Source organism: Magallana gigas, chromosome 9 (assembly GCF_963853765.1).
Source record: "Magallana gigas chromosome 9, xbMagGiga1.1, whole genome shotgun sequence".
In the NCBI taxonomy this organism is placed as follows: Eukaryota; Metazoa; Mollusca; class Bivalvia; order Ostreida; family Ostreidae; genus Magallana; species Magallana gigas.
Genome location: NC_088861.1, coordinates 40775363 through 40801001, shown reverse-complemented (window position 1 = coordinate 40801001; position 25639 = coordinate 40775363). Strand labels below are relative to the sequence as shown.

Here is a 25639-nt window from a genome sequence, read left to right as displayed (position 1 = left end):
TTTTTCACTAATCGATAGTTCAGTGCCGATAGACGTAGCTTATATGCTCTCTCTCTCTCTCTCTCTCTCTCTCTCTCTCACATTAAATACAAATATCGGCCGAGTGATTATCAATTTAAAAAAAGATGAAAAATTAAATAAAGGTCGTTTATAGAGTGCATACAGTTGCATACGGTATTCCGAAGTTTTAAGAAATATCGCGATTCTCAGATTTTTTTATTGCTGTACATTGTAACATTCACGCACACATAAACACTGACTTCAGTATCATCGAAATTTGTTTCTTGTATATAAAAGAAAGGATGAAAAACAATCATTTATGAAGATGAATTGTACGTCCATGCATGCTATGAATTGTAAGTATTTTAATTATATTTATCAATAAACATGAATTGTTTATGTATAAAACGGCAATTTTATCGACTTGATATCAAAAGTATAGTAGTATAATGACTGCATTTACAAACCTTTTAGTTTAAGGAATTTTGAATCATGTACGTTACTGATTTGAGATGAATATTGATAATCATATAAAAATGCTAGAAATCCATGAAAATGTGTGATGAGTTTTCAGGCATGTTGTGATTGATTTTTTTTTAATTTTACGTAAAATAGCTCAAAAAGTACACACAACAAGTGGATCTGGGTTGTTAAATTGCACAAGAAAATAAAATATGTTGCGCTGAAAAAATACACAAGTGTTTTTCATTCGTACAGGCAAATATAATTTTATGTCGTTTCATTAAAGGCACTTTACATGAAAATGTCACGAAGATTTTTCCATGAGATCAAATGCGATATATTAGAGTTGATTTTTACGCTGTGAAAAAAAAATCTCAAACTTTTCGAATCCGTTAGTTACATGCGTTTTAATTTGTTAAATAATTTCAAAATTTGATCGCAAATTCTTTAGTAATAGAATTATGGGAAAAATGTTTTGCATGTTGGTCGTAGCACTATAATTAGATAAAGCCGCTTCTCTCTTGTTCCTTCTGAATTATTTAAGAAATGGTGTAGAATCGTATTCCGTGAGGTGAGCTATTTAAAAAAAATCTTTTGAAATATTTGACTTGTATTGTTTCACAGTAATTACTGCGCAGATAACTGTTTGATTTGAGAAATACTGCTCTGCATCGATTCGGTATGTCTCGGCCTTCAACCCCTCTTATCAACTACGAGTATGCAGTGTAGTTTTTGTTTTTCACTTTAAAAAATCATACATGTATTGCTAATGCAAACTAAAGTTGTACACTTTTACTCAGAATTCTTTATAAATCATCATCGTAAATCAACGATCAGTCGCATTCAATCACACGCAATAAGTACGCATATGCGAGACGGGCCTTTGGTGACTAACGACGATTTACAAAAACAAAATAAAGTAATATCCCAATTAGAGCATATATATTTTCATCACACACTTGAATGGAAAATGTGGTGTTTAAGTTTCATAGCTGATGCAAAAGCAGCATTTTTATGACATTTCAACATCAAATTTAGTGCAATATTACGCGTTAGAAATGTGTAGATATTTACGTTACATTTGTATATTTCATTTATAAAATGATTATTTTTTAGATCAACATGTAATATTTTATTGAAAAAATATTAATCGCGGTATCAAAACAAGGCCAGACTCTAGTTATTCAAGAAGCACAACACAGACGCAGAAAAAAAATAAAAAGAGCAAATAGGAAAACTGCGTTTACAATGCCGCTACTTTGACGTCGTTTTCTGAGCATTGTGACGTCAAAAGATAAGGGCCCTTTTCTCATGACGGCAGTCATATGTTTTTTATTTGTCTTGTCAGGTCAGATCCCAGTTACAGAAAGCGGCCCAGCCAGTGCTGACCTCGGTGTCCGTTGACTGGCGCCATGACGACCAGCACCCTGCACCAATACAAGCTCCACAGCAAATCACCGCTCTGTTCAACGGCTCACGCCAAGTGGTCTACGGATTCGTGGACAACTGCTACATGGTGACTGGCTTTATTTTATACTGTAACCAACTTTTTATAGAGGATGCAATTTTATGAGTAAGGGGTATGGAGGAAATCCCCAGAAATTGAGCTAATATGAATATAAATGGTGCCACTTTGGCAGTATTTTGTCTCAATTTTTAACAGTTAATCCAATCAGCTGTAAGTTAATTATTGGTATATTACATATATTAGGCTACCCTAAAAGCAAAGATTGGTGTTCAAGAGATATCTACTATTGTCTCGACCTCTGACCTCAGTGTTACAAAGGGCAAGGTAAGAGTTCAAACTACTGGTACATAAAAGCTAGATTCTTATCTAAAGGATATAATGCTTTTAATTATCATAGTTACATTGTTATAATTCAGAGATTTCAGAAAAATGGTACATGTATAAATTGATAACAACTAGTATTTATTGATATATAAGCAGATTTTCTTAATAATGTACACTGTGGTTTATCAATAACATACCATCTTGTGAGATGATATACAACTGATACCATTTTAACACTGCGTGTCATTGTTGAGATTCTGCTTGTAGATGCTGCACAGATTAACTGCCAAGGGAGTGATCCGAGATTGGGAGGACGGAGTTCTCTCCCCTGATAGGACCGGCCATGAGGTAAACAATGCAGTACTTACACATAATGTCCATTTTTTTTTTTCCTGTTCCCTTTCTGAGATCTTTGTGTAAAGTTCACATGGAAAATTCTGTCTTGTGTGCCTACAAAATAACAGAAGAAGGGACTTCAGGGAAGACTATTGAGATTTAGAGTATGATTACTGTATACTGGGAAATATCCCTCTCCGTTTTATTTTTGCCCCTTTCGCCTTCATGTCTGTGGGCGAATTCAAGACTGGGGATTTCTAATGTGACAGTCTTATATTATCTCTTTAAATACAACTGTGTCTGGGTGAATTCAATATGGGGCGAAACTGTTTGCAAGTGTAGAAGGGCGAAAATTACTCGGGGCTAAAATAACCCTGTATACAGTATTTCATTTTTTGCACTTTTTGCACCCACAGGTTAAGAAAATGAACCTGAAACAATACGTCATTGAGCTGAGCAAGAGGTACTCCATTGTGACCTCACTGACCAGCTTTGTAGCCATTGAAAAACGAGAAAAGGTAAATGTTGTTTACTTTTATGATTGGGATCCGATAAAATTTGTTTCACTTTGAAACTTGAGGTGAAAAGTTAATAATAACTGGGCCCACTTTCTTAATTTGTTCAATAACTAAAAATTTAGCACACTGTCAGTAACTAAAATTACGCATCCTGGTAAAATTAAAAAAAGTTCGGTAAGGTATCGTTGTATTAATGGAAAATGTATCGATCCAAATATCGTCCCATCCCTATTAATTAGAGAATATGAAGAAATGTCATTTCTATTAAGTACTTCAGTATTTGAAGATATTCTATTCCTCAAAATAGTGTAGATGATTGGTTATAGTTAGACTCCATATGATCAGTAAATCAATTCATTGGTCGATAATTTGTACAATATTTCAGGATGAGGTTGTCTCGGACTCTGCCCCAGTTATAAAGGACTTACTGACCAAGGAGGATGTAGATGTGCTGACTTACCTATCTTGGGACAATGAGGTAACAGTCCAATCAAATCTTTGAAAACTTAGAGATTTGAGCCAATGATTTTATTTTTTAGCTCACCTAGCTGAGTTAATAAAGGCTCCAGTAAGCTTCCCTGATTAAAATATGTCTATTGCCTTTCAACGTCAGCGTTTATTTTGTCTTTATTGTAAACTTTTCACATTATCTTTTCTTCAGAACACTGGGTTAATTTCAACCAAACTATGCGTAAAACATTTTTGGGGGGAGGGTGTCCTGTTTTGTTCAAATGAAGGGCAAGGTCACCTTTAAAGGGGAGATAATTGAGGAAGAGTGAAAATATGGTGGGGTAAACAAAATTCCAACAGCTCTGAAGCTTTATCTTTCACCTTTTGATCTAACCAAGATTCTTGTTTTGTATTTCAGGATGAGGCAGTCCCAGATTCTTCTCCAGCGATGGGGGGTGTAGACATGCTGTATAATAATTTTTATGCATCATCGGATAATGAGGTTACCATTTAAATCTGTGCTAACTGTAGTTAATCCATAAGATTTTCAGCATATTAATGCTGTTTATTAAACAAATAAAACAGTTCTGAACCAATGAAATTTCACTAGCTATTTAAAATTAGCTCTGTCTTATAGTATATATCTATTATATATACATGTAAAGATTAATCTGAGAAACAATGTTTATACTGTATAGTTATCTGTAGTCATCTTAAAACATGTTTGTTACCTAATGGTACCTAATACCATGGTTTGATATCCCAGAATACATCATATAGGTTGCTCTGTTTATGTCTTGATGAGAGTCATGGTCTCACTTAGATGCGAATGCCATGGAAACCCCTGCCTGACACGCATATTGGCATAGCACATATAATGACATAGCACATATAATGACATAGCACATATAATGGCATAGCTTTTTCAGCCTGTCTCTGGCTTGCCACTTGGTTTTTAACTTTCACACCTACATGTACAAGCCTGACAGTGTATCTTCTACTTCTTAAGATAAGGTAGTGGGGGTCGGAACACTGAGACACTGCAGACCTCAAGTGTTTACCGTTATTCCGTGTCATTTACCATAGGTATTCAAGATTCATAACTTGCTCTACTGTTGTCAAATTTGGGTGCTGGGAAGATGCATATTATGGAAAATGAAGTTTCAACGATAGTTATATTCCCTGCAGGGTTGTTAATTAACATACTGTACCATTAACTGGTACACAGTATAGTCTGACTGTTTAATGCCATAGGCACTGAATTAAATGTCATTGAGATCGGTTCATTTTCATTTTAGCAATCAATTTTACATGAAATTGTTTTCATTAAAGGAATTGGAAGAGCTGAAATCAACAAACAGTGAAGAGAAATTCTTGAGAGAGGAAAGGGGGACATCATCAAGTGAAGAAGAAGAAGAAGAGGAGGAGGAGATTTTAGAAGAAAATGGGAAAAAGGGAAGGTCAAGGAAATTTCTTTCAAGAATGCGATCATGCAGAATACCAGTGGTATGAATTTAATTAAATCTATTTTTAATCATATGTTTGTTTTGAAAAAAATTTTAGGTACTGGAACATGCTTACTGAAAAGTTGGGGTTTTTTTGGCAGTCGTATTAAGGCAAGAAGTCCAAATCTCACCAAGAATCATTTAAAAGTACAATTTTAGTACCCATTGTTGTATTTAATTGTTTTATTCAATGAAATACTGTAAACGTATTATATTTGGCATGTACGATATTTGGTGGAAATTTAATTTGTATTTGAACAAGTTGGTGTGGATTTAAATTAGCGTATTCCTGAATGTGACTATTCTAATACATATATGCATGTCATTTATGGATGTACTTGATTTAGCGGACGCCGCATTCCGCCAAAAGTTCTAAATAGAATACACAGCCAAATGTAATACATATACAGTAGAACATGTAAATAAAAGTAAATTCTAAGTAGTTATTCAATGAATTTGGTTTAAATATTGCAGCAGCTTTATTGAAGTACATAACTGTCATGTACTTCGTTAAGTTTTCAAAATTCTATGGGATTGAATTGAATTTTCAAAAATCTCTATATCTAGTTATTTTAATATTCATAATCAGCTGGCTTCAAATAATATACCTGTATTTATTTACTCACTTCATAAAGACTTTTACCTTTACCTTTATAAGAATTAAGGCGGACATACTTTGTATGATAAGACTTCTTAATAAGCTTTTAAATGCTGTTTATGTACCACCGAATTTGCTTGTTATATTTCACAAATACTCTCCACTACTATAGAGAATCAATCACTTAGACAGAGAATATGATTATCTGACCTTGACCCTTCATGACACAAGGACCTCCATTGTTGCTGAGTTTTCATCATGTTCATTTTGATAAGTTTTTATACCCCCGCAAACGAAGTTTAGGGGGGTATATTGGTTTCACCCTGTCCGTCTGTCCGTCTGTCCGTCCGTCTGTCCGTCTGTCCGTCCGTCTGTCCGTCTGTCTGTAGACGCAACTTTGTCCCCCCTATAGAATTTTTTATTACTGCATGGAACAATTGAAAATTTGTACATATGTTGAACACCATCTGAAGATGTGCACCTGCAATTTTTTTTAAGATCAGACAAGATTTAATGATTTTATGACAGTTTTCATTTTCCTTATTCTATATATTGTACACTAATGTTGAAAAGTAAGGGAGGTAATCCTTACAGATTTTATTAATTAATTAATAGAAAACACTCTAAAATATATTTATATAAATACATCCAGATGAAGTTTTTTGTCTTTATGTCTTAATTAATAAAAAAAAAATTATTTTTTATAAGTATTCTATTAACTGACAATGCAAAGTTTTTGTTTGTCAATGATAAATTCTTAGGAGCTAATAAGAACATCAAAGACAAGTGTGGCTGAATTCATTTGTCCCAAGGGAGCCATTATCTGAGCCATGGTTCAGATGGAGCATGTGTTTAGGGGAAATTGATAATCTGTAAAGTGGGTGATGGTTTTGGGGCTATTTTAAAACTGTTTCATGTAAACCAAAAGGTCTATCATTATAAGGAAATAAATAATATAATGATTAATTTAAGAAGTTAAACTATTTTTAGAGGTTGTTTAAATTTATTTGTCAAGTAAATTGATGAAGTGACCCTATTGGGCATCAATTTAAATGAAATTCAAAATTACTGATATGATTGTAGTGTTTTGGCAATTTTAAAATTGTTTGTAATATTAAATTTTCTTTTTTTACATATTTTTACATACCGTAGTATGGTAATTATGGTAATGTTTTGGGAGTTTATTGAATTTAACAAGTTCATCAAAGAAAATCATAGTCCTATGGGATCAATTTTCTGATATGGAGTTCCACTGTGCCATAGGAGAAAGTGAGGAAAATTTGAAACAACTAATTGCATCTGTCAAGACTCTTATTAGAAAAATATTGAAAGTTTTATCAACAGAAGAGCATTGCTTGGCTACTGGTATTTCTATTCACTGCAAAGGGAGGGGTTATTGTCAGTTTGTTGGTTTTTCTTTAAATCAATTAAATTAAAAAAATATATCATCAAATACATACATTTGTAAATGTATGACTGTTATAGATATGTATTTACAGTGAAATTCTGACAATTTTGATTTTAATTTTTCTTTGTTATTATAACTAATTTTTTTTTTTTTTACAATTCTAGAAATTTTTGTTGGTATGTGTTCCAAACCTTTATTATTCAATTCAATTATTTGTCCCATTTGAAATTAGCCTAGCGGGGGTATTAGTCCCATTAGGACAGTTCTAGTTCAGACTGACCTTCCCTATGACTTTGACTGCATTATTTCTTATTTTGACCCTATATATCCCAGCTTCAAAGACAGACAAAAGTTTATACAGTTTTAATCCAACTATTTTTATTATCAATTTGTAATCAAAATTGTGCATAAAAACCAAAATTCAGTTATCATATTGTAAGTATCAAAACTATAAGTCTGAGTAAAAAATTTGATTGCAGCAGGCTACAGTCCCAATGGCCACGATGGCATCAGAAGTTTCCTTTCAAGCTTCACCAGATAAGATAATTGCTGATTTTAATGTGTATGAGGATTTAGCTAAGCAAGATGTGATGCATGAAGAACTAGACCCCTCTGCTAAGGCCAAGTATAGGATCAAGATGGGGGGACTTGGCTACAAGGGGGACATAGTGAGCCAGGGACAGAAGGACACCTGTGTTGAGAGTGAGGTTACAGGTTAGAAATATGAAACTGAACTAGTTACAGGTATACTAAAGCAATGTAATATGAGGTCACAAGTAAGACAAAGTCTCAAACAGGTTAGAATACAAGTAGAGCAATGTAATGACATGAAATAAATGTCACCTACTTTGGGAACGATATCACAGCTAAGATAATTACAGGAAAGAGGTTACAGGTAAGATATATGTAATCAAACAGGTTACAGGTAAAAGCAATATAATCAGAGGTTACAGGTAAGAAATATGTCATTAAACAGGTTACAGGTAAAGGCAATGTTATCAGAGGTTACAGGTTAGATATATGTACTGGTGTCATCAAATGGTTTAAAAGTAATGCAATGTAAAGAGAGGTTATAGACTTTGAAAGAAAATCAATTTACAAGTAGGGCAATTTAATCATTAACCACAGAACTGAGAAGATATTAAGTGTTAGGAAAGAATCCAAGGTCAAACAAGTTTAATCACAGGTAAGACAGGTAACCATAGGAGCATTGTTCAACTTCGAAAGCATATACATGTAGAAGGCAAGTTCCTGCAGCTTGTACATATATAATATCTAATAATGTCTTAAGACAGGGCTCCATCAAACCTTGTAGCTTTAAAGTTTTCTGAAGAACATGATTATTTGTTTATTTCACTTAGTTTGAGCCAATAAATCTAAGACTGACACTTTCACTGTAAAGTAACTGTTTATGTGCTTTAAAACATTGCTTTTTCTGCATTATGATAAAATTGCAACTTGTAAAATAAATGAAAAATATCATAAGCTTTCTTTTTTTATAAAATAAAAAGCCTCAGGGAAATTAAACACCACCCTGTCACATCTGTTTTTGTAAATATTGGCCTGATAAACAAGTAATTAATTTTTATGGCCTTACTCTCTTTGCCAGGTTCCAAACCAAGAGTTGGGAAAGATATAGATGAATCTACAGGTAGCCCCACATTTTATGGGTCTGCTAAAGGTTTCAAAGAATCAACTTTAAAAATAATGAGAAAAAGGCTTGTAAGTGGGGGGTTTTTTTGCAGGAGGTCGACAGGTGTAATATCTGTAAATATAGATCAAACATGTTCACTACCTCCTACACTAGATCCTAAACCACCTCCTACACTAGATCCTACACCAACTCCTACACTAGATTCTATGCCACAGCCTCCTGTATTAGCTCCTAAACCTATACCACCAGCACTCGAAGTGGAGCCTAATTTTTACAATTCACTATCAAATCGATCCCAAACAGTTTTAAGTAAACAGGCACGTATACCAGCTTTACCAAGCATGGAAGCTTCTAGGTCTTCTGATGAACTGCAGCCCTGGTTAAAATCTACACAGCCTGTTTCGTGGAGATCATGTCCATTACCCCTTCGCAGGCCCTCAAAGAAGAGAGTACTTTCTCCACCTTCAGATCCCTTTGTGTCAATTTATGATGAATCTGAACCACTGTTGGGAGAGGAGAATGATATGAATGTTGATATCACGTTACAAGGGAAGTTGCTGCCTTCAGAAGAAGGTGAAAAATCAACAAGAGGTTAGTATAGAGAAATATCTGAGTAACATTTTTTTACTTAAAATATTCAATCAAATTAGATTACAATTAAAAAAACTATTAATATAAGTATGTAAGATAGAGAAACCTCCGAGTAATTTAATTTCTGTCTGATTTAAACAACTTAATTTAAGGTACTACATGTCAATCAAGAACTTTATAAGATTTATAACTCATTTAAATACACTACGGCTAATGCGGATTGCGTATTAACGCAAGTCCTCGTGGTGTGAAATTGATCGCGGTTTAGCATAGGTAACTCAGGTAAAACCGCGCATCCTCGCGGTACAGCTTCTCACCTTGTCCACACCGTTGCGGCACTGTGAAACCAATCTCAGGTGAAAACTTTCTTGTTTTGAACGCGAGTTACCTCCCCCAATTTCTTCTCGTATGAGAAATATGATTGAGGGAATTAATGAATATTAATTCATATTCCTTTATTTTATAAATGGAGTTGACTGTTACAATAATTATTTATTATTATTAATTAAAAAAAAAAAGTTGGGGATACAAAAGGAACGTGTAATTATGCTAACACAGAACTTTGTATACTATTTTGTATACTAGCTGGTAAGCGTTACAAATTAAATCTTGGCACATTCATCGCTGATATTTATTGATTCATATTTCTTTATTTTATAAACGGATTTGATTGTTACAATTTATTATTATTATTATTCAAAAAAATTGAGGGAAATAAAAAAAACTTGCAATTATGCTAAATAAATTCAGAATTTTGTATACTATTTTGTATACTTCTTAGATTTACATATTAAATCTTGGCACATTCCTTGCAGGCAATTATCGGTTCTCAATTAATTAGATTAATTAACAAACATTTCATCAAAATATCTTATTTAACCTCGGGACTTCAGATCCTAATTGGTATTTCATTTACAGTCTTTCATAATTAATTCATAGTTTACCTTCAAAACATACCTTACACTTGGTAATTTCACTTAAATACCTTTAAAGAATTTGTTTAATGAAAAACAAAGTACATTGTAGATATAAAATGTTTTAAATTGCACTCGCTTAATACCGATGGACCCGATTCGATCCCCGTGATCGACAGTGGTTGTGTGTGATAGGGAATGGTGGTGGCCCGCTTGGACACGTGGGTATTTTCGGCCAACGAAAGATATTAATATAATTTGTAGAACTTGTTTATCAATCATTGTAAATAAAAAAGGTTCAGTCAGTTTAAGAAAATGCTAATGTTAAAATCGTGTGTATTTAAAAACTGACTTTCCTATCCGATTTGGCAAAAGTATGATGTTCAATGGATCGCCCAATATTTTAGTTGGTCGTTCAACCAATCGGGATTTGAAAATATGAATGATCCTTTATTCTGGAAAATCCATCACATGTTAAAATTTCGCAGTGTCAGTTGACCAACAGAAGAAGGGGAATTGCGTAACATTACGTATACAGTATGTGTATACAGAATTTGAGTGGTTGCCGTTAGGGTGGGTGACCTGCAGCAATAAGTGTGACTTTGGTGTCAGCTAAATAGAAATATATAGTCTGTTCTTACAAACAGCGAAATTTTCTTGATAGAATTATTTAATTTTAAATATGTGTAATATTTGTTTACAAAATACATCTATGAAATTACCTCATAATGATATACTTTACACTCGATTAAAATACATTTAACAAACAGACTATAACCAGGGTTAATAAGAAATGGAGATTGGAATTGAGAACACAGCTACAGTAAATTTTATATATACATCTAGTATTTGTTCTTTTTAAAATGGGAAAAATGTGATTGTTCGAAGGAATGTAAACTTTAAATCATGTGTTTGTGTGCAAAAGTAAAAAAAAAACTTCCTTACACGATATGTGATACTGATACATTATTTATTCCTCGAGCCATGTTAAAATTAAGAAAGTTTTAATTTTCAAGTTTCTTAGAATTTTATATATATTGATCTTTGAGAGAACGAGAGAGAGAGAGAGAAGGTGTCTCAACATTCGATGAGATTTCTCAAGGCACGTGAACAGAGCACGGGTGCTAGCTGTCACAGACGGGAAGTGCTATGTAATAGTAATACACACCTGTAAACACAGGGATGGCTGATTTTTCAATGTACCTGTCAGTGTATGAATTATGCATTATTTTGTGTTCGAATATAGACGGTCTACCTAAAGGGCTTGCGTTATTTATTGTCCCCTTCATGATTATAATAATGCATTATTGCATGCCATTCATCAAACTCCCTTTAAAATTTTACTTTTTTCTGAAAACGGCTACATGTATGAATACTTTACAGCTGCTTTACAGGTAACTCTTAGGGCTCGAACTATGATCGTGCAAAGTGAGTCTCCAGTCCAGTTTTTTCCCCCAATATAACTAAGCAAATTTACTCTCTTCTATCGAAACCCTTGATCCCTCGAAATTAAACTCCAGTCCCGTTATTCATAATCTATTGTTTTTACTCTCGATACCTTGAAGTGGCTGTGTATTTATTATGCAAGTGTTACCTAATCTTAACACCTACTTGCAATGGTCATTTAATTGGATCAAGGGGTTAGATGCGGGACCCATAAAACACACTAGAGTAGAAATAATACACACTCTCGAAATTAATCACATATCAAATCAAAACAAGCATAATTGATTGGATTTAATGGTGTAATAATTGTGTGAAGATCATGCTTTGATCATTTATGATGCATTTTTATGCCCCCCTTCGAAGAAGGGAGGGCATATTGCTTTGCTGCTGTCTGTCGGTCGGTCAGTCGGTCCACCAACAGTTTCCATTCATTTTCTTAGCAGAGGATGAACATATTGAAATGAAAATTGGTATACAGGTTTATTATGATAATATCTAGGTCAAGTTCGATATTGGGTACTATCGAGCCATTTTTGACAGAGTTATGGCCTTTGGACGTAGAAAAATTCCAGTTATTTGCAGTTTCCGCTCATTTTCTCGCAGGGGATGAAAATATTGAAATGATATGTGGTATACAGGTTTATCATGATGATATCTAGGTCAAGTTCGATATTGGGTACGATCGACCATTTTCGACAGAGTTATGGCCCTTGGACTAAGAAAAATTCCAGTTTATATTTGCAGTTTCCGCTCATTTTCTTCACAGAGGTTGAACATATTGAAATGAAATTTGGTATACAGGTTTATCAAGATAATATCTAGGTCAAGTTCGATATTGGGTACGATTGGGCCATTTTTAACAGAGTTATGGCCCTTGGACGTAGAAAAATTCCAAATATTTACAGTTTACGTTCATTTCCTTTGTGAATGTTTCCCAGGGAGGGGGCATAAGTGTTTCACAAACATCATTTGTTCTATGTTAAAAGATTGATTGATCCGCCTATCTCGACACAAAATATGCGTCAAAATTTACAGTATGACGTCACAGCGATCAGTCAGTTTATATTTATAGTTGTTGGACTTACTTGACTACAAAGTTGCACACATAGGTAATTTTTAATGTAGTTGAATGTTTTAGTTCCCATAACAATCGGAAATTATTTTATTTATTAGCATTTTTGATGACTTGTTGTTTTGTATGATGTCATAGTTAAAATTTCCCATACTTTCTGTTCGGCGCGACCACAAATTAAAGTAAACCTTAGCAGTGCTGCGTAATGGGAAAAACATGCAAGTTGAGGCCTACGGTAGCGCCCTCATAAAAGTACATCGCGTAATATTTGCCTTCTTAAAATTTGTGGCACTTTATTAACTCATCATATGCAAAAACAAACTTTAAAATATTACTAATTTTCAAGTACATGTATATATGCATGATTTGCATAATACATTGCTATGTTTGGGACTCTTATACATTATTAACAAAATACATGTAGCAGTAGTTTCCTAGAAGTTTTTGTTGAAAACAATTCAAAAGAAAATAATGAATTTCTCTTCCAATAATGTCTAAATTCTAACAATAATTTAAGAACACAGCTTTTTTTTTCTTCTCGATTTAATCCCTGATACAGAACATACACCTGTTACGGTGTCTTACACCATCGCGGTATAATCATGGCCCCGCTATCACCGCAATGACAATACCGCGAAGGTGTATCAATAAAAGGATTAAAACACCATCACAGTGTCGCAGGAAAATACGGGATCCGTGTTGGCCGTATTGTAGCTATAGGCTGGAGCAAGTAGCCTTATTGATCTGCGTTGGCTGTAGTGTAGCTATAGGCTTGAGCAAGTAGCCTTATTGATAGAAAAACAACACATTTTACAATTCCCTGCTTGTAAAATAAAATGTCAATACAATAACTTTACACTCGTAAATGTAAAGTTTCTATGAAGTGTTGATTCAAGATCCTATACATGTATCTGTTTCACCATGTAGGACCGGTGGTACAGGAAGGAGATATAGGAACAGATTCAGATTCAGATTTGCCTCCACCACCACCACCACCACCAGATATTGATTATATGGGTGCACTTGCCAAAAAACTAGCCATGAGAAAACAGGGCAGTCAGTTTCACTTACATATACATTTACATCATATGTACATATACTTTATATCAAAATATTGGATGTATCTATCAGACAAATACTATAAAATAATGTGTATGTATACATTGCAAAATGTATCTATGTTTATCCGCAATACTTATACTCTGGTATATGAATATGTGAAAGTTAAAAAAAAAAAGAACTTCAAAGTGAAAAATCAACAAGAGGTTAGTATAGAGAAATATCTGTATAACATTTTTTCTGACTCAATCAATTTAGATTACAATAAAAAACTATTAACATAAGTACGGTATGTAATTTAGAGAAACCTCTGAGTAATTTAGCTTCTGTCTGATTTAAACAACTATAGGTACATGTCAATCATGAATTTTGATAAGATTTATTATTCATTTCAAAAGCTATAGGCTGGAGCAAGTAGCTTTATTGATTATAGCAAAACAACACATTTTGCAATGCCCTGCTTCTAAAATAAAATGTCAATACAATAACTTTACACTAAGTCTGGTAAATGTAAAGTATATATCTATGAAGTGTTAATTCAAGATCCTATACATGTGTCTGTTTTACCATGTAGCACCTGTGATACAGGAAGGAGATTTAGGAGCAGATTCAGATTCAGATTTGCCTCCACCACCACCACCACCACCACCACCACCACCACTACCACGTGCACCACATAAATCACCACCACATACACCACCACCACCACAACAGCAACAACTAGTACCGACCCCACAACAACAAGGGCCACCAACACAACAACAAGGGCCACCACAACAACAAGCACCACCAAGTTCTATATGTTCAGTGGCCCCTACACCTACCCATAATGCCCAATCATCAAGTCCACAGACTCTGAGAGAGAAAATATCAGGGAATTCTATTTCTAATAAAGAAATACATGACATATTTGTTTCATGGGGAATTTTATCAGCAAATCCCTTACGTAGAATAAAAAGTCAATCAGCTACTCCAGTTCATCGTAGAACTCCATCATCAGGAAGAGTGAACAGTCAGTCTCGGATTTTACCACTTAATGTTGTTGAGTCATTCGTTAACAGCTTTGACAATTTTACAACTTAAGCAAGTCTTGGGGTTGCCCCTTTGTGAGGAAGTTTACTGGGGATAAACAGAAGTCTATCTCATTTACATATTATGTCCAGTTTTTGTTATAATAGTTCAAGATTTTTGTTGTTTTAAAAGGTCCATGTTGTTGCTTTAATAGGTCCAATGTTTTTGTTATTTTTCCAGGTCCATTTATTCGCAAGGTCAGTGGGGGTTATATAAAGACTGGAAAGCTTGAACCTTCAAACACAGGTAAAACATGACTACTGATTACAGTGTTTTTTTTGCCCCTTGTAATTTTTGCCCCTGAAGTTCAACATTTGCTAACAGTTGTGCCCGGTCTCAAATTTGCCCACAGTTGTGGTTAAATAGAGATATTACAAGACATTGGGATTCACCCAGTCTTAAATTCACCAACTGGCAATTAAGGCGAAAGGGGCAAAAATATAATGGGGGCCAATATCTCCCTGTTTACAGTAACATATATATTGATAACATACAGAAAAAAATTATTACCACTTCAAAAACTTTGATATTTTTTAGGAATCTGAATTGTGTTAAAAACATAAAATACATGTTGTTAATATTTATTATACATGTATACTTGAAAATCACACTGTCTTTTTATTCAGTCAACTGACCATTACCTTTAAGATGACATTTTCTTTTCAATAAAAAGTATAGGAGTCACATTTCAAAGTTGGGCGAATTGATTTTGAAAAGAAGTTTGGATTCTTAATTTTTGTTTTATACAAATTTTAGAGGAATCAAATAATGTTGAACCTAAAACTTGGTTTGCCCTTAAAGATCATAGTACACAATTCATACTAATTAAGTTAATTTTATTATTATACCATAAATGATTTATTCTGAAATATGCCACAAATGTTAATGCTTTTTATAAGCTCACCTGATTTGAAAGCTCAAGTGAGGGGTCAAAGTTTTACATAGAAATTTATAGAGTAAATCTTTAAAAATCTTCTTTTAAGAAACTAGTCAGCCATGTGATTCTTTATAATTGTTAAGACTTTGGCCTCTGGACAATTTTTGGCCTCACAAGGGATTCAGAGTTTCATGTAGGTTTATATCCCAGATAAAAGCAACTGTTTAGGATCTTTTGGAGAACTGCAATACTCAACATTTGACTTGACTATAAAATCATCTTAGAAAAGGGACTAATGATTATAAACATAAGAATATCCAGGGGGAAATGGATTTTATTTAAACAGGATCTACATGAATTATTGTCCATGGGTAGATAGTTTGTATTAAGACTCCATTAAGCTGATTTTATCATACCTATTAGTCCTCAGGTGAGCAATGTGGCCCACAAGCCTCTTGTTTAAAATGTATATATATTCACTGTAAAATGATTCAAGTTCATGTTTTTTGAAGTGTTTCAGAGAATAAGTGATGAAAAAGTTTTGTCTACTGATGAGGTAAGGGATAATTCAATCAGGAAATTTTGTTAAAAAGGATGCACAGTATTGTTTTATGTTTCACTAATTCTAAGTTTTATTAACAAACATGTACTGTGGAATTATCATTGTTTGTGGGGAACCAGTGTTCATGGCTTTCGTGGGTAACCATTGCCCACGAATTTACATCCCCATGAACCTATACAGTCACAATCATTTGTTTAATACTCATTAGAATTATCCTGATTACTCCACCAACAAATTTACGTCCCCAAAAACCAGGAAAAGTTTGGCTACCCACGAACATTGATCCCCATGAACAAAAATGATCCCACAGAATTCTTTTTAATAGAGTTTTACAATGTATCATAAATTGATGTGTTAATGATCATATTAAATGTCTTATGATTTAGTATGTAATAATGTAACAATGTAAAATTATTGTGGTTTTTTTTTAAATATTCAACAGACACATCTAATATTTGCAATATGAATGACAAAACATTAATTTTATATAAAAGTCCCAAGTTTTTAGATCCTGGTTAAATTATTAAAATGATAATTGCGCTTGATGGTTAATATTTTGATATTTCAGACAGATGGATTAACCCTTTGTTTGATTGATACAACACCTTTGGCTCTTGGCGTCGAAGATGTGGCTGGCAATTTTATTGTCATTATTCCACAAAATACCAGTATACCCTGTAGGAAAAACCAGGCATGATGTTTTCATTATTAGAATATTAAGTAATATTTTTTAGTGGTTAATCTGCATAGGCTTTTTAGGAAATTTTATTAGGTTTAGGCAAGTAGCTATGTTGTAATTATTTAAAAACTCTGGATCTCACTGTATTAAATTTGACTTTCATTTTGAATCAGAATACAGATTTTGATTAGTTCAAACTTATAAAGATTTCAAGCACTATCTATTCTTTTAGGGGGGGGGGGGTCATGATTTTGCAAAGTGAAAGTGTTGAAAGTTATTTTTTGCTTCACAAGTAAAATGTAAATTAAATCTTAAAGAATTTAAAACAGAATTTCTTTTGGCAAATCAGCATCTCGTTTAAATTCATATGGTTGTACAGAGAAATTGTGATGATCATCATATTTAATAGTTCATAACCTCACAGTGCTTTCAGTACTTTGATATTTGCATTCTTCAGGCTTTCACATGTACTGATGCTGATCAGACTATGGCTGATATCCATGTATATGAGGGCTGTTATAAAGAGGCCAAAAATAACAACTTCCTGGGACATCTTCAGATTGTAAGTAAAGTTTACTAGTGGTAATTTTAAACTAGTGTGACTTGGTTGGCGATTATGTTTCTTTACTTCTTTAATAATATAATTAGTGTTAATAGGTTTTTTTGCCTCTATGAATTTGGAGGGGAAGTAGGAGAGGGGCTGGTTTCTTTATATGGACTTATATTAATAAATGATGCATCTAAGAATTCATTTTCTCCAAACAAAAAAAATACATGTATATTAAACATTATAAGAGGGTAACTTTACCAGAGATTATGATAAACGGGGAAGAGTTGATAAAGTATGGGGGTCAGTGATGTAATTTGGCAAATGTGACCCTAAAAAATTCGGCTGACTTAGCAGGTATGACGAAATACATATAGACTGCATGTCACAATGACTCAATCTGTCAGTAATTGAACATGAATCATCAATGATACATATATCTTGATTGATACAAAGAAGAACCTCAGTAATTGAACATGAATGATACATTTATCTTGACTGATATAAAGGAGAACCTTGGAGCCTCTTCTCCTGGAAGGTCCTGGGTCACCGTTACCATGGAAGTCGATGAAAACAATGTACTCACAGTAGCAGTCAAAGACAATCAATCAGGAACAGAACTCATATCAGGTCAGAAGATCTCTCAGTGAACCGGTAATTGGTCCACATTATGTTACTGTACATTATTATCCCTGCATGACTGTCTGTTTTGTATGTAATATTAATTATTCCTAACGAAATTTGTCGCAGGTGTTGTCAGTCCCGTTTTCTTTTTTGTAAGTGCAACTCCTCTTGATTTTTGCACAGAAATTCCTAAAACTTTGTAAGGAATTGGGACATAATATGTAGATATGTATATTACATGTACTAGGAAATTTCAGTTCCATTATTTTTGCCGGGAATTTTCGCTCTTTAGGCCATTTATTGAATGTAGTTCATGTGTAATGAAAATTTTTTGAATAAAATTCCAGTGGTATATTACTTTATTTTTCCTTTTAAACAGTGACTATTGATAAAGAAAAGAGGAATTTGAGCAAGGAACAAGTAGAAAATATGGCTGAAAGTGCAGATATAGAGGATTACAAGTCTCTAATTATGGTACTGTTAAGCTTTAAGTCTGCTCTATGCAACTACTGTGGAATCATTACAATTCGTGGTGGATCAATTTTCGTGGTATTCGTGGGTAACCCCTTGCCCACGTATTTACATCCTCAGTGAAATCTAATTATAAAAGGTTTAGATTACCTACTGAAACTGAAATCTGACTCATCCATGAAATTACATCCCCATGAATAAAGCAAAAAACCCACTTCAGGAAAATTAGCCCCCACGAAATTAAATGCTTCCACAGTTTATTACTGTGTGTCTGATTATTAGCTCACCTGAGCTAAAAGCTCAAATGAGCTATTCTGATCACATTTTGTCTGTCGTCCGTCTGTCTGTCTGTAAACTTTTCACATTTTCAACATCTTCTCAAGAACCACTGGGCCAATTTCAACCCAACTTTGCATAAAGCATCCTTAGCCTAAAGGGATTCAAAGTTGTGAAAATTAAGGACCACGCCTTTTTGCAAAGTGAGATAATTAGGAATTTAAGAAAAATTTTGAGAAATGTTCAAAAATCTTCTTCTCACGAACCATTAGACCAGGAAGGCTGAAACTTGTGGGGAAGCATCCTCATGTAGTGTAGATTCAAAGTTGTGAAAATCATGATCCCCGGGGGTAGAGTGGGGCCACAATGGGGGATCAAAGTTTAACAAAGGAATATATAGAGTAAATCTTTAAAAATCTTCTCAGAAACTAATCAGCCAGGAAAGCTGAAACTTGTGTGGAAGCATCCTCAGGTAGTGTAGATTCAAAGTTCTGAAAATCATGATCCCTGGGGGTTGGATGGGGCCACATGGGGGGGGGGGGGTGTTAAAGTTTTACATAGGAACATATAGAGTAAATCTTAAAAAATCTTCTTCTCAAAAACTAATCAGCCAGGAAAGCTGAAACTTGTGTGGAAGCATCCTCAGGTAGTGTAGTTCTGAAAATAATGACACCCCGGGTAGTAGGGTGGGGCCACAATGGATTGGGGGGGGGGGTCAAAGTTTTACATAGGAATATATAGAGTAAATCTTTAAAAATCTTCTTCTCAGAAACTAATCAGCCAGATGATTCTTTATGATTGTTAAGACTTTGGCCCCAGGACAATTCTTTGGCCTCACAAGAAGGTTCAGAGTTTGATGTACCGTATTTTCCTGACGACTCGTCGATGCGGACGACTCGTCGAATTGCTCATTTTTAGCTAAAATTTTAACAAAATCCTACGATACATCGATTCAGACGATACGTCGATCTTATCACTTCAAAATGGTGTATAAAACTGCAGTAACATTATCAGTGTATGATGCCACTAGGTCCCCAATATTGCTACCAATTATTATTAATGATTAACATTTAAACAATTACTCTTTATACTTATGCATCATATTTTCAAATACCGGCAACATCTACAAAGTCGCTTGCAGTGTAAGCAATTCCCGATATTGCGTGTTATGCAAAACTAAACTTACTTTGGCAGAAATATTTTATTCCCATGCATTAAAATAATTATCCACTCTGACCATCGCCAGTGTATTCGCCATTACGTAGCCAGCCACCTGTTGACTCAACGCGTGGTCAATGTTTGTTTAACAATTCCCGGTGTCAGAGGCATGCACCTGTCTCGTGTTGGACCTCAAAGGGGGATATCAAGTGCAGAAAGCTTAGCAATTACTATGATTTGATGAAACTTGTTTACTTTGTATCCAGTAATACAGTTACACGCTATTATTTTACAGAGACACTGTTAGAAATAGATCAATCATTTGTACGACTTGAAAATGAAGATTTACGACATACATAAGTTTCCAAAAAATTTTATTTAACAATAATCTAAGAATTGGACAATAATTAATCAATGAACTATATTCACTCTTATAATGGTACTATTTACATACACAGGGAGTGAAATAATTGCCCTATAGATCTCAGCCTTAAGGCAAGATTATTAGCACAACTGGTGTCAGCCTACTGTATAAACAATAGTATTGATAATTGTCGATTACGTATTTTAAGATTGAATTTGACCATAAAATATTTCTTTTTTATACTTTCCACTAACAACTCTTTACTATTAAAATGATAGAACTTAAAAACATTCCCCAGACCTACTCCAATAATTTTTTCCATTCAAGTTTGGTTTTAATTTTACTGCGCAATGTTATCTTCCCACTAGTGATATATGGAACCATGTGACGATGTGTTTATAAAAACGGAATGGTAAAACTTTTAATTGATTAAAGACTCTGTACCATTTTTTAATAACTGTTATTATTATGTATTCTAGTGTTAACAAATGAGTAAAAATGATAATTATTAAAGATGAACAATGAATTCAACAACGTAATTTTCAATCACAGCCAACTCAGGATGATTAAAACCAAGATTTTTAATACAATTTTTAACAATTTTCTGACCTCAAGCCTTAGACAAGTCGATCAAGACGATAAGTCGAGTGCTCTGCTTCAGAGAAAAAAAATAACGACTAAATGTCTGGAAAATACGGTAGGTTTATATCCCATATATATAAACAATTGTTAAGGATCTTTTTGAGAACTGCAATACTCAACATGTGATATGACTATAAAATCACCCTGTTAGAAAAGGGACTAATGATTATAAACATAAGAATATCCAGGGGGAAAAATTGATTTTATTTATACAGGATCTACATGTATTATTGTACATTGTCCAGATAGTTTGTATTATGACTCCATTAAGCTGATTTTATCATACCTATTGTTCCTCAGGTGAGCGATGTGGCCCATGGGCATCTTGTTTAAACCATGATCTACTTGTCGATTATTTAGTGCTTACTTTACCATTGTAAAAAAAACAATAATTATGGCATTGCAGAAGTAACATCTGGTACTGATTCTTTGCTGTTGGAGGCTTTTTAAATTACAAAAAAAATGACAGACGCAAATTAAATAAAGTTGACCATAAATCATTTTATTAAAGAAAGTTTTTTTTCAAACACAGTGTGATTAAAATATATCTGTTAGGTTGTGAATTGTATTAACACCTCTAAATACATTAATATTGTGGTTTTTGCTCATTTTTATGTAGACTTAGGGATGAGATCCAAACTACCTTCCTTACCTAGTGGACGGACAGAAAAAAGTAACTTTACAACCTAAACAATTGCTTCTTTATTCACATGTATTCTGAATTATTGATATGAATCAATTCAGCTGTCTATTGATGTTTATTTCTATCTTGCATTGGCAGCACTGGACGACATGAACAACTATGGTATAGGGACGTCAGTCAGTAACATCAGGAAGAGGTCCCCCAACCTCAGTCTCTCCTCTCTTAGATCCGTGTTCAGTATCCAACAGGTAGCCTTCTCTCTCTTCCACTCCTTGGCCAAGTATATTTTAAGCAATAATATTTTATCTAAAGTACAATATCTACAATTTAAAGCTTAAAGATTATTTTTCCCATGTCACATAGGATTGATCCTATGACACTTATGATTTTTCCCATGTGACATAAGATTGTACACGTGTGACATAAGATTGTACCCATGTGACATAAGATTGTACCCATGTGACATAAGATTGTAACCATGTGACAGAAGATTGTACCCATGTGACATAGGAATGTATCCTTATCACATAGGATTGTTCTGATGACATATAGGATTGTTCTGATGTCACATATAATTGTTCCTAGTCACATAGATTTGTTTCAAAATCACATAGAATTTTTCCTAAGTCACATAGGATGTGTTTACATGTGTTCCCATGTAACATAGGATGTGTTTACTTGTGTTCCCATGTCACATAGAATTGTTCCACTACCATCGTCTACAATAGGATGGTTACCATGTCAAATTGTATTTTTACCATGTCACATAGAATTGCTCTCATGTCACAAAGGATTGTTTTATTGTCACAAAGGATTGTTTTTATGTCACAAGGGATTGTTTTTATGTCACAAAGGATTGTTTTCATGCCACAAAGGATTGTTTTCATTCCACAAAGGATTGTTTTCATGCCACAAAGGATTGCCACCATGTGACATAGGATTTTCTTGTGGCACATAAGAATATTCCCATGTCACTTTGCTTATAATGTCTTTTATTTTGACACCTATCACCTCCCTTGTTTATACATGTAACTATGTAATGTAAAAATGCCATTTAACAAGTCATTAAAATTATGTTTAACAGAACAGTTTATGGAAGCTTGATGAGAGTTTAGAAGAGGTGTTTGGAATTGACAGCAAAAAATGCAAGGACATCCTTCAGAAAGCTGGCCTATCTTCACTAGGTAATCAAATTGAGTTTGACTTAATTCATCCAATCAATGAATATTTTGTAAACAAAAATAATAGACTAAGTGTATACAGTAAACTTCATCATTTATCCATGCAGTAATATGTGGACATCCTTAACTTGTTAGGTTTACAGTTATACATTTAAACACTTAACGTTAGACTGCCATATTTGATAAATCAGAACCTCATATTATTATCTTTTTTTTCCTCCAGGTAAACAAGTAACATCAGAGGTGTTCGACATCCTCTCCTCTGCTATAGCCCTGCTCCTCATATACAAAACAATCGTCCCAGAGTTATTCCCTCTGGATTTTTCTAACCCAAACACCATGGAAACAGCTTACACAATGGTGAAAGAGAGGTTAGAGGGAATGAGCAGTGAGAATGCATCACTGGTGGAATCACTGAGGAGTTCTGTAGCGGTATACACGGCCAAGAGGCAGAAGTACAACTTGGTCTGCAGCATGCTGGAATTAGGTCACTCTTGGGAGGTAGTGGCCAGTAAGATGCTTGGGTATACATCTTCATAAACAAACAGGGGGCCTTTGTGCTGGCCAGGGGTACACATACTTATGATGTTATCAGTCAGTTCCTAAGTACAACAAGATTATGAGATGGATTATTTTCATCTCTGTGTTGTAATATTGAACAATGCAATTATGTGCATTAGTCATTCATTTCTTGGCATAATATTATTTGTGGATTTACAAAATCTTCATTGTCGGACTTAATTGCAATGAGTGCAATAATTATTGAATTTAAATTTCTTTGTTATATTGTTAATACTTGTATTCAAACAGCTAAAATATTCTAATTTTTGTATAATAACATATAATTGTTTTTTACAGATGATATATTGGTGATAAAAATATGTGCTTTATTTCAATAAAACAAATTGATGGATATTTATACAGGACTGTACTTGGATAAGAGCACCTTTTCCATAAAAGAGGTATTTGTCATGTGTCTTAGTTGGTTTTTGTATGGAAAACTACATATATGTAGTTTTGACAAAGTTTTGATGTTATATTATATTTTTTTATGTGAGTTACACAATCTTTTACGTTAATGATATGAATCTTGGAACGTTGATAAGCATGCATTTATTGTAAACACACCTGACCAGAATCTTAACATGAATATTAACCTTTGATTTGATTGTTTTTAAATGTTTATTGTGTTTAATAATTGAACGTTTTATCCGGTGTACAATGTATGTTAACTTTATAAATAAACATCTGTTTATTAGGTATATGTCAATAAATCAACTATTATTATTATATATTTTTTTTAATTTATATGGATTATTTAACTTGTTATTAAGATTAATTTTTTTATCTTATAAAATATTGAAAAATTAACTATAATTTTGGCAATGATGCAATATTCCTGTTTATTTTTTTAAAAATTTGCAAAGTTATATATTTTTCAAGTTAATATTTAAAATTTCATTTGTATTAAATGTTAATGAATTTATCAAACTGTTTATCAAAATGATGTTAGTTTTTTTGGGGTTTTTTTTTTTTTTTTTATGTATTTAGTGGTTAATATCCTAATTTTAAGTAATTTTACATCATAGTTATTAAGTGTACTGAAAACACTACCTAGGAACTTCAGTCTTCATTTTTGTGCATCAACTCTGTACATGTGCACAAAAAATTGCTCATACTTAAGAATCTCATAGATTAGTGTACTTCTTACAAGTACATTTTTTATTTCCCTTTTTTATTGCTTTTTTTTTTTTCGATTTTTTATGTTTTGCTTTGTTGAAAATGAATAATATTTTTTTTATATTTATAGTTTTATACTGCCTTAATCTGTGATATTGTTTTATTAATTCATTATAATATTGAACGTTTTAAAATAAAGCTGCTTGAAATGTTTGTGCTTTGTTTTCTTATAGTTTAATTATTATATAGAATGATATTCTATGGTCATGCACGGATTGGATGTGAGAACAGTACCAATCAGACCCAACCTAACAGTAAGTACACCCAAACTAAACCCTGTGTTTACTTTTGGGATTTACTGTGGGTTTACAAGAGTGGACAAAGAGTAAATCAAAGATATTTTTTGAATTAGTCATGTGTATTTGATAATTATCAGTACATATTAGTACATATTCAAATATTTCGTCTGCATGAAGTACCTATACAAGACCGATACATTCATATAAACTATTGCTAACAAAGTAACTCTTAAGGTGCGCAGAACAGCCAATTAAATAACCTAATTCGTCTTTTGATTTATAGAGAAAACAATATTAAGCGGAAATTATGAGCTGCTAGTTGAATAGAAATAAAGTTCATGTTATTGTGAATGTTGCTGGGTGAATAATTTCTGAGGTCGAGAAATGATGGGTTTTTTTTATCTCAACGCCAATCAGAGGTTATCTTAAAGCATGCACAAAAACTCGTACTTTTAATATTCCTTAAGAAACTGAAACTAAAAGTGTTTATGATTATTTAAGCAAGAAATGTACCAATATATCTTTAAACTATTGCACTCTGATGAGAGCTGTTCTTACTCCTACTTTTGTTTCTGTTTTACTTGGAATTTTCTAATTTCTATAGCCGGAAAGGATCCGACCGCAAATTCAAACGTTTTTAACTTTATAATTGACCATGCAGTGAATTCTTTGTTCTGTAATCATTTACAGGGAATGGAGTATGACACAAGACCAGTTGTCTCGTTGCACAGTAATGTGAAGAATGGGCCTGTATGATGTA

At 33.4% G+C, this 25639-nt stretch overlaps 2 protein-coding genes across 4 annotated transcripts in view; both read left to right on the top strand.

Annotated features, from left to right (window-relative positions):
- The window catches only part of LOC105348700 (protein mono-ADP-ribosyltransferase PARP4), a 40043-nt gene extending 21269 nt beyond the window's left edge, over positions 1-18774 (top strand). The window contains exons 23-39 of one of the 3 annotated variants that reach the window (XM_066071900.1): positions 1811-1978; positions 2174-2254; positions 2522-2602; positions 3007-3108; positions 3494-3586; positions 3977-4060; positions 4891-5064; positions 7549-7783; positions 8679-9314; positions 13674-13715; positions 14428-14817; positions 15057-15122; positions 16266-16309; positions 16884-17006; positions 17452-17556; positions 18051-18171; positions 18545-18774. In XM_066071900.1, coding sequence (XP_065927972.1) covers positions 1811-1978; positions 2174-2254; positions 2522-2602; positions 3007-3108; positions 3494-3586; positions 3977-4060; positions 4891-5064; positions 7549-7783; positions 8679-9314; positions 13674-13715; positions 14428-14817; positions 15057-15122; positions 16266-16309; positions 16884-17006; positions 17452-17556; positions 18051-18171; positions 18545-18759 — 2760 coding nt within the window. In that variant the 3' untranslated portion in view covers positions 18760-18774. Of the gene's footprint in view, positions 1-1810; positions 1979-2173; positions 2255-2521; positions 2603-3006; positions 3109-3493; positions 3587-3976; positions 4061-4890; positions 5065-7548; positions 7784-8678; positions 9315-13673; positions 13803-14379; positions 14818-15056; positions 15123-16265; positions 16310-16883; positions 17007-17451; positions 17557-18050; positions 18172-18544 lie in introns of all 3 variants that reach the window. The other 2 variants (XM_066071898.1, XM_066071899.1) reach the window with 2 other exon arrangements.
- A 2888-nt stretch (positions 18775-21662) lies between these two features.
- Positions 21663-24728, top strand: LOC136271584 (uncharacterized). Its single transcript, XM_066071901.1, has 4 exons — positions 21663-21749; positions 21858-21967; positions 22804-22903; positions 23124-24728. The coding sequence occupies exons 1-4, from the start codon at positions 21704-21706 to the stop codon at positions 23438-23440; spliced, it is 573 nt and encodes a 190-aa protein (XP_065927973.1). The 5' UTR covers positions 21663-21703; the 3' UTR covers positions 23441-24728.
- Positions 24729-25639: the final 911 nt, after the last annotated feature.